The 13,384-nt window shown below is 36.5% G+C and overlaps 4 protein-coding genes across 4 annotated transcripts; 3 read left to right on the top strand and 1 right to left on the bottom strand.

The window, feature by feature from the left end:
- The first annotated feature begins 2,173 nt into the window (after nt 1-2,173).
- Nucleotides 2,174-3,385, top strand: LOC148942814 (uncharacterized). Its single transcript, XM_089102363.1, has one exon. The coding sequence runs from the start codon at nt 2,174-2,176 to the stop codon at nt 3,383-3,385; it is 1,212 nt and encodes a 403-aa protein (XP_088958489.1).
- Nucleotides 3,386-4,927: 1,542 nt separating this feature from the next.
- On the top strand, nt 4,928-5,944 carry LOC148942815 (uncharacterized). The gene has a single exon (XM_089102364.1). It carries the CDS (start codon nt 4,928-4,930, stop codon nt 5,942-5,944), a length of 1,017 nt encoding a protein of 338 aa, XP_088958490.1.
- Nucleotides 5,945-6,049: 105 nt separating this feature from the next.
- Nucleotides 6,050-10,830, top strand: LOC148942816 (uncharacterized). Its single transcript, XM_089102250.1, has 2 exons — nt 6,050-6,102; nt 9,364-10,830. The coding sequence occupies exon 2, from the start codon at nt 9,381-9,383 to the stop codon at nt 9,846-9,848; it is 468 nt and encodes a 155-aa protein (XP_088958376.1). The 5' UTR covers nt 6,050-6,102; nt 9,364-9,380; the 3' UTR covers nt 9,849-10,830.
- Nucleotides 10,831-11,284: 454 nt separating this feature from the next.
- LOC148942817 (uncharacterized) lies at nt 11,285-12,410 on the bottom strand. The gene has a single exon (XM_089102365.1). It carries the CDS (start codon nt 12,155-12,157, stop codon nt 11,285-11,287), a length of 873 nt encoding a protein of 290 aa, XP_088958491.1. The 5' UTR covers nt 12,158-12,410.
- Nucleotides 12,411-13,384: the final 974 nt, after the last annotated feature.

Below are 13,384 nucleotides of genomic sequence, written 5' to 3' on the forward strand. Positions count from 1 at the left end.
GTCTTTGTGGCTTTTATTGAAGACCAATTCTTGAAACCAAATTGCTATTATCAATTTTTCAACAGTTTCCATTTTAAAAATATCAATTATTCTTGAAGTTGCTAATCTACATGCGAGGGCCCGCAAGTATTTAAAAATCGCAACGCATGCGGATTTGCGTTTTTCCGCAATACCGCAACAAAAAAATCTTTGCTAAATCCGCAAATCCGCAACGATTTTCCGCACTCCGCAGCAAGTGGGAACGAAGGCCGCGTTTTCAGGCTCAGCGGGTTTGAACACGGGTTGTTCTCGTGAAGTGCATCACGCGTTTTCACAAAGCGGGTTCTAGAGGAAAACACGGGGTTGAAACTTCGCAGCTGAAAACGCTTGATGCTGAGGAATAGAGCGGAGATTTTGAAAATGAAACTGCATGGCTACAAGGAACATTTTCGTGGCAACGTTGCATTCATCCTGTGAACACGTGCTTTTGGATTCTTTTGAGATTTTTGGTGATTTTAATGGTTAAGAAGACTGTAAACTGAATGAAAGTAAGTTGAATAGTGGTATTAAAGTTGGAAGTGACAATATGAGCAGCCAAGACCCCCAGCAGGGGGGTCCACTAATTCCTGGAGCTTATCCAACTCCACCCTATATGATTATACAACCTAATACCAGTGCTGGTGGACAGTATAGTAGCACTGTGCAGTATATTACAGCTCCAATGCCATACAGCCAGTTTCAGGCTGCCCATTTTCCCCAGGAGAGACAGTTCCAGCCTCAGCAGCAAGTTTTGCATATCCCAGTTAGTGACTCTAATGGACGACTCAGTGCGCTTAGTATGAGTGGATATAATTTACCTGTTAGAAACAGGTTCCAGGTGCTTGATAATAATAATGAATTTCCACCATTATCAGAGGATTCTGATGAGGATATGTCAAGTGTAAATCCAATGTTGGCAGAAGGATTAATAGATGGCAGAGTGAATGATAAGATTAGATTCCCAAGTCTGGGTTTGAATCCATCCTTGGGAAGAAAACGTGTGAGGTCCCCAGTAGAGACTTTGCAAAGTATAGTAAAAAGGCAAGAATTAGAAGCAGAAGTTTCTGGTCAAAGTGAGATTCCGTTGAATGAATCGCTTCTAGTAAGAGTGGAATTTGAAGTGACAGATAAAAATGAGAAACTAGTAGATGATTTTTCAATATTGAAATGTTTAAAGGAGAATGTTTTTCCCATCAAGTTTGATTTTGAATCAAATAGAGAAAGGAATGTGTTAATAGTTCATGTCAACGACAATGAAGAAGCTGAAAAAGTAATGAAAATACAATCAATTGGAGGTGTATCAGTGAGGGGAAAAAAGAAGGAATGCAATAAAATAGGAATCATCAAGGGAGTGCCCATGTATCTAAGCAAGGAACAACTTAAAGAATGCATAGAGTCATCTGTTGAGATTACAGAAGTAATTCGTCAAAAGAGATATAACAGGGATTTAAAGAAACTTGAGGATAGTTATGCGGTCATGGTCGTTTTTAAAGGCAAATTTCTGCCACCCACTGTATGGTGCTGCGGTAGGAAAAAAGAAATTTTTTTCTACAAACGTAGAATTATCCAGTGTTTTAATTTCCAGCGTTATTGCCATGTACAGAAAAATTGTAGAGCAAATGAGCCAGTTTGTTTGAGGTGCTGTGGAAAGCACGAATCTGTGAGTTGTCCCCTCAAAAACAGTGATTCTGCAGAAAAAGTTAAATTTTACAAATGTGCCAATTGTAAAGGATGCCATTCTTCAACATCGAGGGAGTGTCCAATTAGGCAGCAAAATAGAAATATTCTGGAAATGGCAGAAAAATATAACATGGGATATAGGAGAGCACAAGTTATGTACAGAACATATGCCCAAGCTGTTCACAGTAACCAAATTCACAGTGCCAAGTCAACACAGCGTAGTAGTCTTCCAAACCAAGGAACCGAACAAGACATATATAGAAGAGTATCAGACACAGTTACAAAAATTATTGTTCGACTATTATTATCCCCAGATTTGTTAGATATGGCCAGCTTTCCCCTAGCTGGAGAAAGTGGAAAAACTTTGTTCATTTATCAATGAATTAAATATTGGACCAATTGATTGTGAAGCAATAAGAAGCAAGTGTATAGACAAATGACTTTAAAGTTACTTTCTTGGAATGCATGTTCAGTGATGAAGGAGAAGAAGGACATGGTATGCCATTATGCAATTAAAGAGAAATTGGATGTCATATGCATTCAAGATACATGGCTTAAACCTTACATTAAAATAGGATATCATGGATTTAATATAATAAGGAAAGACAGAATAACAAAGAATGGAGGAGGTGTTATGATTGCAATCCGTCCAAATTTGCATTATGAACAGTGGGACATTGATAATGGTGATGAGCCTTCAGAAGAAGTGGAGGTAATTGGATGTGAATTATATCTTGACTCAAAAACTGTGATCAACATTGTGAATATTTACAATCCAAGCGGTAACAACAAGGAAGTTGGTTCCTTGGCAGCTGGAATTTTTGATGAGGTACCTAAAGCAGAAGAACTTATAATAGTTGGTGACCTTAATGGACACAGTAAAATGTGGTGCAGATGTGATTTAATTAATGACTCCGGAAAAAGTATAGAACAATTTTTACTTGAAGAAGATGTATACTTGGCCACTCCTAAGGGTTTACCTACAAGAAAGAATGTGCAATCCAGTACTTATTCAACTATAGACTTGGTGTTTACAAGGACTAGATTTTGCAACAAAGTAGATGTTGAGGTGGTAGAAGATCCTACACTGCATAGCGACCATTTACCAGTGTTAGTACACGTGGATAAGCCATGTCCACAGCAAACAACTAGCATTCCAAGATTTAAGATTAGAAAGGCAAATTGGAAGGAATTTAATTATCAACTTGAAAATATGGATATTAAACAAATTGTGCAGCTAGCACAGTCCTTGAATGACAAAGTGAAAGCTATTCAAGATGGAATCATAATAGCAGCCAAAAACTCTATACCCATGTCCGATGGATTTGAAACCATAAGGAATTATTCTAAGTGGTGGAATGAGGAGTGCAGTCAGTTCAAAAAGGAGTTAAAGTGCCAGCAAAACATTTACAAGCGGATATCTACAGTCGAGAATTATGTTGCAGTTAAAAAGGCTTACACCAAGTTTAAAAAATGTGTGATTGAGGCAAAACGTAGAAGTTGGAGAGAATTTGTTGAAAGTCTGGACTTTAGGACGCCAGTGTCTAAAGTTTACCAGTTTATAAAGAATATGAAAGCACAAGGTGATAAGACAGGAAACCCCTCCCTTACTTTTGAAAACAAGATATTGATTAGTGATTTAGAAAAAGCCAATGGAGGTGCAAAGCCTTTATTAAAGACTATCTGAAGAGAAGATCCCTTTCATGATGAGGTAGCACGATCAACACCAAAAGTAAGAAGACTTAGTAAAGTTGGTAACGATGAAACCTATAAACAGCCATTTACCATGAAAGAGTTGGAAAATATTGTGACGAGTCTTCCAGATACTTCCCCAGGCACTGATATAATTCATTCACGATTCGTGAAAGCAATGCCTAATAAATGGATGGATGCGTTATTGGAAGTAATGAACCTTGCTTGGGACAGTGGAGTCTTCCCTACTATTTGGTAAAAAGGCCAGGCCGTGATGATACCTAAGCCTGGTAAGGATATGTCAAAAATAGGAAACTATCGATTTATCACACTGTTACCGGTATTAGGTAAAGTTTTTGAAAGAACGATAAAAAAGAGGAGAAATTGGGAAATAGAAAAGAGGGGTTTTCTAAAAGATATCCAGTGTGGTTTTAGGAGAAAGAAAAGCGCAGTTGAAAACCTGATCGGTTTTAAACAAGATGCCCTTTATGTATTGCAGAACAGATGGATTATGGTTATTGTCCATTTGGATGTGAATAGTGCTTTTGATTCAATGGTGCATCGTCAGATATTGAGTGGGGTTATGGAAGCCGGAATCAGAGGAAGGACATTAGCTGTTACTGAGAACTATTTGACGGGAAGAGAAGACACTGTTAGAGTTGGCTTTGTAGAGTCTAGTATTATATTAAGAAGAAGACGGGGGTTCCACAGGGATCAGCACTTGGTCCTGATTATTATAATATTGCAGAATATGATATACCGATTGAGAATGGAGAGTCGAAAGGGATGATATTTGCTGACGATAATTCTTTCTGGGCAGTAGCAAGAACACTAGAAGAGACAATGGAGGTTGTAAAATCCACATTACAACAAATTGAACATTGGGCCAAGGGAATCGATTTGAAATTTTCCCCTCACAAATCTAAGATGATGGTGATTACTAGAAAGATAATAACGAACTTACCCATTCTTTATCTCAATGGTAATCCTATTGAGTACGTGAAACAGACTAAGGTCCTTGGGTGTGTAATTACTGACAAACTGAGTTGGTACCAACATGTTGAAATGGCTTGGGCTGCATGTATGTAAGAGATTATAGATTATGAAGTTGCTCACTTCATACTCATGGGGGATGAAGTCAGATATGTTATTGGAGTTTTATGTGAAGTAAATTTGACCCAAAATTGAATACGCTTCCGTGATATATGGGTCTGGACCGCATTCAACATTAAAAAGACTGGATGTAATACAAAACTCTGCTGTACGAATTGCTTTTGGAGCAAGAAAAACAACACCAGTGATATTCTTACTATTTGAAAGTGGTCTACCGGAACTTGAGACTAGAAGGAAAATAAGTGTATTGAAGTATTTGCAGAGATTATGGATAGATGACAAAACTAACCCTTTGAAGTCAAGAGTTATAAAACAAGGAAGAATCATCACTGCAAGCCCCAAAAATAAGAGGATCCAGGCACATAAATTTGAGCAATGGGAGAGTATTACAAAACCTCAGGGAATTGAACTGAAGTCTACTGAAATGTTAAGAGTACCTCAAGTGGTGTTATCACCTCCTTGGAAAGAGAAATCTGTAGTATGTGGTTTGGATTTTAAGCAGATTAATAACTTAGATTGGAATACCTGTTTCCGGATATGGAAGTTAGAAAAGTATCAAGGATACTTAGACATTTATACAGATGGATCAAAAAATGAAGGGATGGTTGGTGCTGCATTTGTTGTCCCTAAAATGAATGTTTCAAAACAGTTTAAACTTCACAGTAAAGCATCAGTTTTCCAAGCAGAGGCAGTAGCTCTTGCAGAAGCACTTGAGTTTTCATTATCAGACGTGCACGAGGAATATTTTGGTATATTGATATGTTCTGACTCTAAAGCTGTGATTTCTGCCATTAAGTCATTTCAGGCAGATCGGTACAAATCAGGAGAAATAGCTGAATGTTATTCAAAGTTGTTGATGTTGATGGAATCGAGGAGAATAGCATTGCAGTGGGTTCCATCACATGTGGGAATAATAGGAAATGAATTGGCAGATAGCAAAGCCAAACATGCAGCCACTGAAGGAATGATTCGTAATTGCTCCACCCCCATAGTGATCAGTCAATTGGAATGTGTGCGTAAAGCTGTATTACGAGAAAGCTTTGAGAATGTGAGAGATCAGACTGGCAATTTATTTGTTACAAGCAAGCTGCATTGGAAGTTCGAAAAGTCAATTTATAAAAACCTTCGCAGACACGAAGGACGCCTACTGTTCAGATTGAGGTCAGGTCACTGTGGCACGAATAACTACAGAGCCGGATTTTACGGTGAAGACAGCAATTGCATGACTTGTTCGGAAGAAGAGTCTGTGGAACATTTAATATTGGATTGCGAGGAGTATCAGGAGCAAAGAGACAAGATATATGCTTTCTTCAGAGGGAGGCCTGAACCCATAAGTTTGCACTCCATTCTTGGAGGGCTGAATGACTTAGAAGACAACCTGAAAATAGTCAGAATTGTAATACAATTCTTTAAGGAAATTGGAAAAGACTTGACGCTATAGAAACATTTAAGTTATGTGAAGTGATAAATATAAAACAGTGATTTGGTTCCCAAGGTGTTCAACACAAAGGGGAACTCAAAACCCCTGATGATGATGATGATGATGAAGGAACATTTTAAAATTTTGATGTAATTTCAAATGATTGAAAGGATTAGACAGTAGGCCATTTATCCTCATAGAATCTTAGGAGTCTGATAAAAAACTGTACATATATTTGTTGATTTGTGATACTTGAGATTGTTACTAGGTAATCAATGTAGGCTATTTCAAAAATCAATTGAGGCAACTGTTTGTCTCTTGACTGCCTAAACTGATTAAGTAGATTTAATTATAAAAACTACAAACTAACTGTTTCTTAATATAAACAAAAAATGAGAAGTAGGCTTAACACTTCTCATAGAGTTGTCACAGAATGATGTGTTTTGCTAACACTTAGGTGGCGCTCAAACAGGCACAATAAGAGGGTGACCAGCGTTTTCCCCCCCCCCATGGGAAAAAGGGTTTTCCAAATTTGAGAATTTTATTCAAGTTTTGTATTTTTTTATTATATACCAAGGACAGCAAAAACAAAATCTTACTGTTACTGTTAAATTAACAAGGACAGTGAGAATGAAATCTCACTGTTACTTTAGCCTACTGCTACTGATATGTACTGTTACTATTAAAGTACCAAGGGCAGCAAAAATAAAATCTTACTGTTATTGTTAAAGCAATAAGGACAGTGAGAACAAAATCTCACTGTTACTGAAATGTAGTGTTACAATTAAAGTACCAAGGACAGCAAAACAAAATCTTACTGTCACTGTTAAAGTAACAAGGACAGTGAGAACAAAATCTCACTGTTACTGAAATGTGCTGCTACTATTAAAGTACCAATAACAGCAAAAACAAAATCTTACTGTTAGTGTACTATTACTTTTAAAGTAATAAGGACAGTGAGAACCAAATCTCACTGTTACTGTACTGTTACTAAAATGTACTGTCACTATTAAAGAACCAAGGACAGCAAAAACAAAATCTTACTGTTACTGTTAGTGTACTGTTACTGTTAAAGTAACTAGGACAGTGAGAATGAAATCTCACTGTTACTGTGCTGTTACTATCAATGTACTAAGGACAGCAAAAACAGACCTAGGTACCTTTTATTCCTGCTAAACCCCAAAAAACTAAAGTTTAAACATACTTCCCAGAGTGAGAAACCCTTAGTTTATACAGTATCTCATATAAGGACCAGGTAATGGCTATCTGATCTTTGCAATACAATCCTAGCTTGTTTTTTTCCTGGATTCTAAACAAGTACCAGCTATGTTGATATTCTTCTTGATGATCAGTATAATTTTTTTTTATTTCTTATGTTTTAAGGCATTTTAGTGAGATTCCAAGCCAACCATAGACATATTGCTGTCACAAATGACTTTGCTCAAATAAGCTGATGGAAAACAAATAGAAAATATAAATTTTATTTTTTTGTTATTTCAAGACAAGAAAATCACAAAACTAAGCATTCACAGTGCTGGTTGTATTTTAAGCAAATACAATCCCTGATGGAGTTTTGTTGATACCTGTCTTAAAATAATTTGTCTAAATAAAATATATTGTTTATGGGACAGTAGTGAAAATGGCAGCAACTGTGACTTGAGTTGTTTTGCTTTCAATATTTTCTTTTTTCAAATAAAAGTTGTTCTCTGGTCACATTGGTGGTCCTGGCAAAGTGGTTGACACTCTGGGCTGGGAATCTTTTGTCCAAGGGGCACAGGTTTAATTCCTGGCACTGCTAGTTTATTTTGTTTGGGATAGGGATCAGTGATGTGACTCTGTAAGCTAAGCCAGAGTTGGCCAAGCTTTAAATGGATACCTGGAAAAATCTGGGAAGATAAGGAAAAAAGGCATGGAAAAGCATGGCGTGGCTGGCCCCTAGCTTCCTGCTTCACTTCTTGGCAAAAGGATCACAAAATAAAGATCAGTACTGCCAGTTTGGACCTTGAAAGTCTAGTGCCACTATACTAACTTACAAACTGGACTAGAGTTTGCATACAACATTTGATCTTCAGTGATTTTTAAAAGCATTTAGACAATCAGCCAATCAAGTCTCAAAGCGTGATTAGTATTAAGTAGATTTTCAGGCCATGCTGCCTTTGCATTTAAAACAAATGTGTCTTGCTGTGTTTAAGAAGAGATTTCGAAGTTATTAATTATTGAAAAGCACTTTCTCCTGTTTTGCCAACTTTTTTGGCAATAAACAATTTTTAATCACCTTAAAATATTTTTTTGTGATCTTTACCAGTGGTTGTCCTTTCTAATACACTTAACAATGATAGAAATATATTGTGATCACTAAAATTTCTTAAAATCTTACCTGTTTTAACAACTTAAGATTGTTCAAAAAGGTGTAAGAAAATATTTAAGTAGGCCTACTGACTTAGCAACAGAAACCTTCGTTAAAATCCATTAAATGAAAGCAGATATGAAGAAATGCAAGTAAGATAGTCCTTCTTATTGCCTGAATTGTGGACGTATGGACATGAGTGTGGGTCATGAGAGATGGTGAATGTAGTGAGGGATGAATACTTTGTAAGATTTAAAATTTAGGACAATTGCTCAGATTGGCAATTGAGCACAGAAGAAAAGTTTTTGATTTGTTTTTCTTTGTTTCTGTTATGTCAAGTTAATGTCAAGTATTTTAAAGTTGATTTTGTTTTCTTTTTTTTTGAATTGCCATGACCCCAGGGCTTTAGTGCAATAAGACCTACATATGTCCATTCATTTTCCTTAGAAAGACAAGAGTTCTATTTTTCCTACCTTCAATAAATTTAAATGTTTTTAATGTCCTTAATTCTGTTAATTTAAATGTCCTTAACTCTGTTAACATTGTATGATATCACAGAAAGCTGAAAAGTCTTAGATGTGGATACTGGTCCTTTTTAAGTCTCTCCTGTATAACAATACAACCCAAGCTTTAAACATAGGTATTTTTTTTTAGTTATTACATCTAGGGGGGGGGGGAGACAATGCAGGATTTATATTTTGTAGGAATGTGTGCTCCAGCACAATGGGCAAATGGTTGAGCATTAACTGAAAAGGCAGGTTAAAAGTCTGTGGTTGGGGGAGTGACACGTTAATAAGCTTTAGTTTTAACTTAAAGTGAGTCTTCACCTTGTTGACTTTTTTGAAATCTGGTTTGAATTTCTCAGATTCTGGAAGCTCAGATTACAGAGAACCCAGGAAGTGAAGACTCACTGTAGTAGTAGTGAGTTGATACAATACCCACCAGAATCCAAATTGCCAGAATTGGGAAGCCCAGATTCTTAAAATCCAGCAGGCAAAGACTCACTATTTCAATAATAAAAACATTGCTTTTTTCAAATTTCAGTAACGAAATAGACCAGGCCTGATTAAACTGTTTCATCTTTATTTTCTAGGCATCTATAACATCAAAATGGAATTTCACCTTCTTTATGAAGGCTTTTCTACAATTTGGAGCATAGAGGAAATTATCCACCCAATAAACGCTCTTCTATTTCTAAGCAATTCAAGTGGCTTAAATGTGCATCAAGCAGCTTTAGAGGCAATTCTTGAAGAGAATGGAAGGACCCAGCATCCAAAAGTACAGGGTTTTTCAGAAGTGACTGTGGAATCACTCAGTGATGAGAGATTCCGAGAACATTTTAGGCTGAATAAAACAACCTTTGATGTTGTTTGCAACCTGCTACAACAGGAACATGAAATTATTAAAGAATATTTTCCACATGAGTACCATGGTGGCTCTGGAACTGATTATAACAAGCCAATAAAGCTTGTAAAAGCAATGCAGATTACCCTGTGGTACTTATCAAATAGTATTTCAATGAGAGACATTGGTGACCGCTTTGGTGTAGCAAAGTCTAGTGTTTATTTCATGTGTTAGAAAATGCTGTTTGATTTTAACCAAGCTGTCTAAAAAGTTTATAGTGTTCCCCACTGACCCAAGGAATTGCCATGACATTGCTACTGAATTTAAAAACATCTCTGGTTTCCCAAATACCATTGGCTCAATTGATGGTTGTCATATCCCCATCATATGCCCAGCAGATCAGCAAGTTGCATATCGCAACCGGAAGTGCCAGCATTCAGTGATTCTGCAAGGAATTTGCACTGCTGAAAAGATTTTTACTGACATTTCAGCTGGGTTTCCTGGGTCAATGCATGATGCTAGGGTTATTTGGAACAGTGGAATATTTAGTAAGGCCACAAGTGACCAGAGTTGTATTTTCCACAATGGACAATACCATTTAGTTGGTGATTCCGCCTACCCATTGCTGCCATGGCTTATGGTCCCCCACAAAGATTTTGGTGCTTTAACCAATTGTGAAAAGAGATATAACAAGAAGCTGTCTAAAACTCGAGTAGTAATTGAAAATGCATTTGGGCTCTTGAAGGGTAGATTCAGAAGACTCCATATGCTTGATTGCAACATTGACTTTGCCCCCTATATTGTAACTGCCTGTTGCGTTCTACACAATATTTGTATGTCCAATGGGGACCTAATCCAGGAGTGGTAAGGAGAAAACGAAAGTATGCCATCCCAAGACTCATCCTCAGAAACTCACCAAAGTAGCAGTGGCAGGTCACCAGCTTCAACTGAGGCAATTGCAAAACGGAGATCCATATCTTCTAGTTTATGGACTTTTTTTTAAGAGCTTTAATTCTTTTATTATCTGAGTTATTTTATTAATTGTTTATTATGTGTTGTGTAATCACATTTTGCAGGAAATATAATCAACGCCACTGCTTTTACCTGCCATCAAAACTTATCTTAATATCTTGAATAGTCACTCATTCAAAGCTAGTTTTTTTTTTACTTTTAGAACCCATTAAATAATGTTGTATACCTTCTCCTAAAATCTGAAATTAGGGACTCAGGTCTTTCTTCTTTTCAAGAGGCTGGGGAAACTGAGATTTCTCCTGAGAGCTCTATATTTTGTCTGGAGAGGAGTTAGCGCCATAGTTCATGTTCCCTCAGAGCCTTCCACCTACCCCCCAAAAAAGGTTCAAGATTTTTGCATTTAAGAATAGCATTTAAGAATAGAAACGAACTTGAGGAAAACGGCCTAAAGATTATGGCAACTACGCTTAACTTTACTGACCCATTTTTTCCCTCTTTGTGCCATATTTTGTAGATTGTTTCAACTTAAAGACTTAAAAAAACATTCAGTGTTTTCTCTGTGATTTTTTTGACGTTCCGCTACTAGCGATTTATTCATACAGTATTATGAAGAAATAGGTATATCTTGTATAAATATATATAATATAATGTGAACTAACTGGATAAACTACTTGAAACTATATGTCACTAAATGGAACTCAATCACTGTCTGAGCTACTATTGCCTTTCCTTTTTTTGCCCTTCTTCTTTTTGGGCAGCTCATTTTTATTGGCAAGGGTTTCCATTAAAGAAAGGAAGCGATCAGACGCATCTTTCTGCTGGGTCAAAGCCCTCTCACGGACATCACAGTCTTTTTTTAATTGGTCCAGCAAGGCCTGACGGAACTTGCTATCCAATTTTTTATTTTCTTCGGTTATTTTTAATTCATCTAACCGCTTCAACGTCTCAGCCATGGTTTGCCTTCGATATCTTTTTGCTGGCGGAGGTGTAATAGGGCTCGTAGCCTTCTTTCTATGATTTTCTTTGTCATCTTCTGAGACTGTTTCCAGGACAATGGTTGGCCCTTCTCTTTCAATAGTTTCGTCTTTGGATGTGTCAACAATGTTACTCAGGGTGATGGACGGGTCTTCATAGATAACTGCCATCACCTCCTCATAGAATTGTGGTTTATCCATTGGAGCCGCTCCGGTTTTTTTGGCATTGTCTAAAAAAGTTTTCACATTCTTTTTCAAGTTATTCCACTTGTTCTTACATTTTTCTGCAGGAACAGCGCCAAGATTGAATCCAGCCTCCACAAGTTTCTCAGCAATGTGTTTATATTGAATATCTTTGCGTAAACTTTTGGACTGCATTCCTTCTTTTGATTTTCCAATATGATCGATCAGCATTAATGTAGCTGTATTTTCGTCTGCAAAGCACTTCCCCTTGGGTTTTTTTGACATAATCCAGCTTTCTTCTCTTGTACTGGAAGCTGAAAAGAAAACAAAATGATTGAATATTTGAGTTGAAGCAGTCTTGAAAAACATACTTAAAGGACAAAGGAATGCAAAAAAAAGTGTCACTAGCACCATTTAAGAGTGAAAGTCTCAATCCATATCCGCTAAGGGGTTTTTTCTTACATTTAGTAGTTTTCATGATTCTGAGCCTCCATAGGTATCTCCGCGTCCATAGTGCATCCAAGACCACGCTTTTTCTATTAGCTGTTGATACTGTCAGCACATTGTTGGTGGCTGCTTGTGATCCACTGTTCATGAGAACCGGTTTTCCAAGACCATGCATATAAAGACAATGATAGCAGAAATAGCTAATTAAGAAGTTTATTTGAACTCAGATCTTTTGGATTCGAATGCAACCACAATTGTTTATAAACTATACATTTAAGCCTGATTGCGTTTATTTGTCCTTTACACATACTACGCCTATTGCATTGATAGCTGGAAAAACGTTCCGAATAAGGCAACACATTGCACCTATGGCACACATACTGGATAGTCTGTGTCTCTCTGGAGCTTCGGAAGATATTTGCTGGATATATATTTTAACCAATTTTTTTTCCTAAGCAAATCACTCAAAAACTGGTATTGTCAAACAATATGGGATTATCTGAAGTTTTTTTTTGCTCAATATCTCCTTTTCTAAATCGACAAATCAGGCCAATTTCTTATGGCTACTAAATTTTATCATAACCTAACCTAGGAGACAAACTGCAAGTAGGTCCATTAACTCGTAAGCTTGCAATTTAGAATTCCTTTGGTATTCATTTATTTCTCTTGGTTATTGTATCATAATTTAAGACATTTTGATCACTTGTAGATTTAAAGGACGGTTTCAGGAAGGAAGGGGCGCCAAACTGGCAAGAAGAGTATTTTTTTAGAGTACTCATTTAACCATAAAAAGGATTAAAAAATACAACTATTATCTTAACATTTTTCTTTGATTTGTATTTTCTTGAATTTTGCATTTTGCAGTCTCTTTTGCTTTTATCAGTCTTGAGTTTGATTGTGACAGGTTTACTTAATCTAAATTTTTTTGTTGATTCATTAAAATTCCTTTGGTATTCATTTATTTCTCTTGGTTATTGTATCATATTTTAAGACATTTTGATCACTTGTAGATTTGAAGGACGGTTTCAGGAAGGAAGGGGCGCCAAACTGGCAAGAAGAGTGTTTTTTTACGGTTCTCATTTAACCATAAAAAGGATTAAAAAATACAACTATTATCTGAACATTTTTCTTTGATTTGTATTTTCTTGAATTTTGTATTTTGCAGTCTCTTTTGCTTTTATCAGTCTTGAGTTT

Source organism: Artemia sp. Qi Xiang Cuo, chromosome 16 (genome assembly GCF_049724085.1).
Source record: "Artemia sp. Qi Xiang Cuo chromosome 16, ASM4972408v1, whole genome shotgun sequence".
NCBI classification, from domain to species: Eukaryota; Metazoa; Arthropoda; class Branchiopoda; order Anostraca; family Artemiidae; genus Artemia; species Artemia sp. Qi Xiang Cuo.

Bases quoted from the DNA above. Each gene is read 5' to 3' on its own strand.
- LOC148942816 (XM_089102250.1), top strand. From the start codon at position 9,381: ATGGAATTTCACCTTCTTTATGAAGGCTTTTCTACAATTTGGAGCATA.
- LOC148942814 (XM_089102363.1), top strand. From the start codon at position 2,174: ATGAAGGAGAAGAAGGACATGGTATGCCATTATGCAATTAAAGAGAAA.
- LOC148942815 (XM_089102364.1), top strand. From the start codon at position 4,928: ATGTTAAGAGTACCTCAAGTGGTGTTATCACCTCCTTGGAAAGAGAAA.
- LOC148942817 (XM_089102365.1), bottom strand. From the start codon at position 12,157: ATGGTGCTAGTGACACTTTTTTTTGCATTCCTTTGTCCTTTAAGTATG.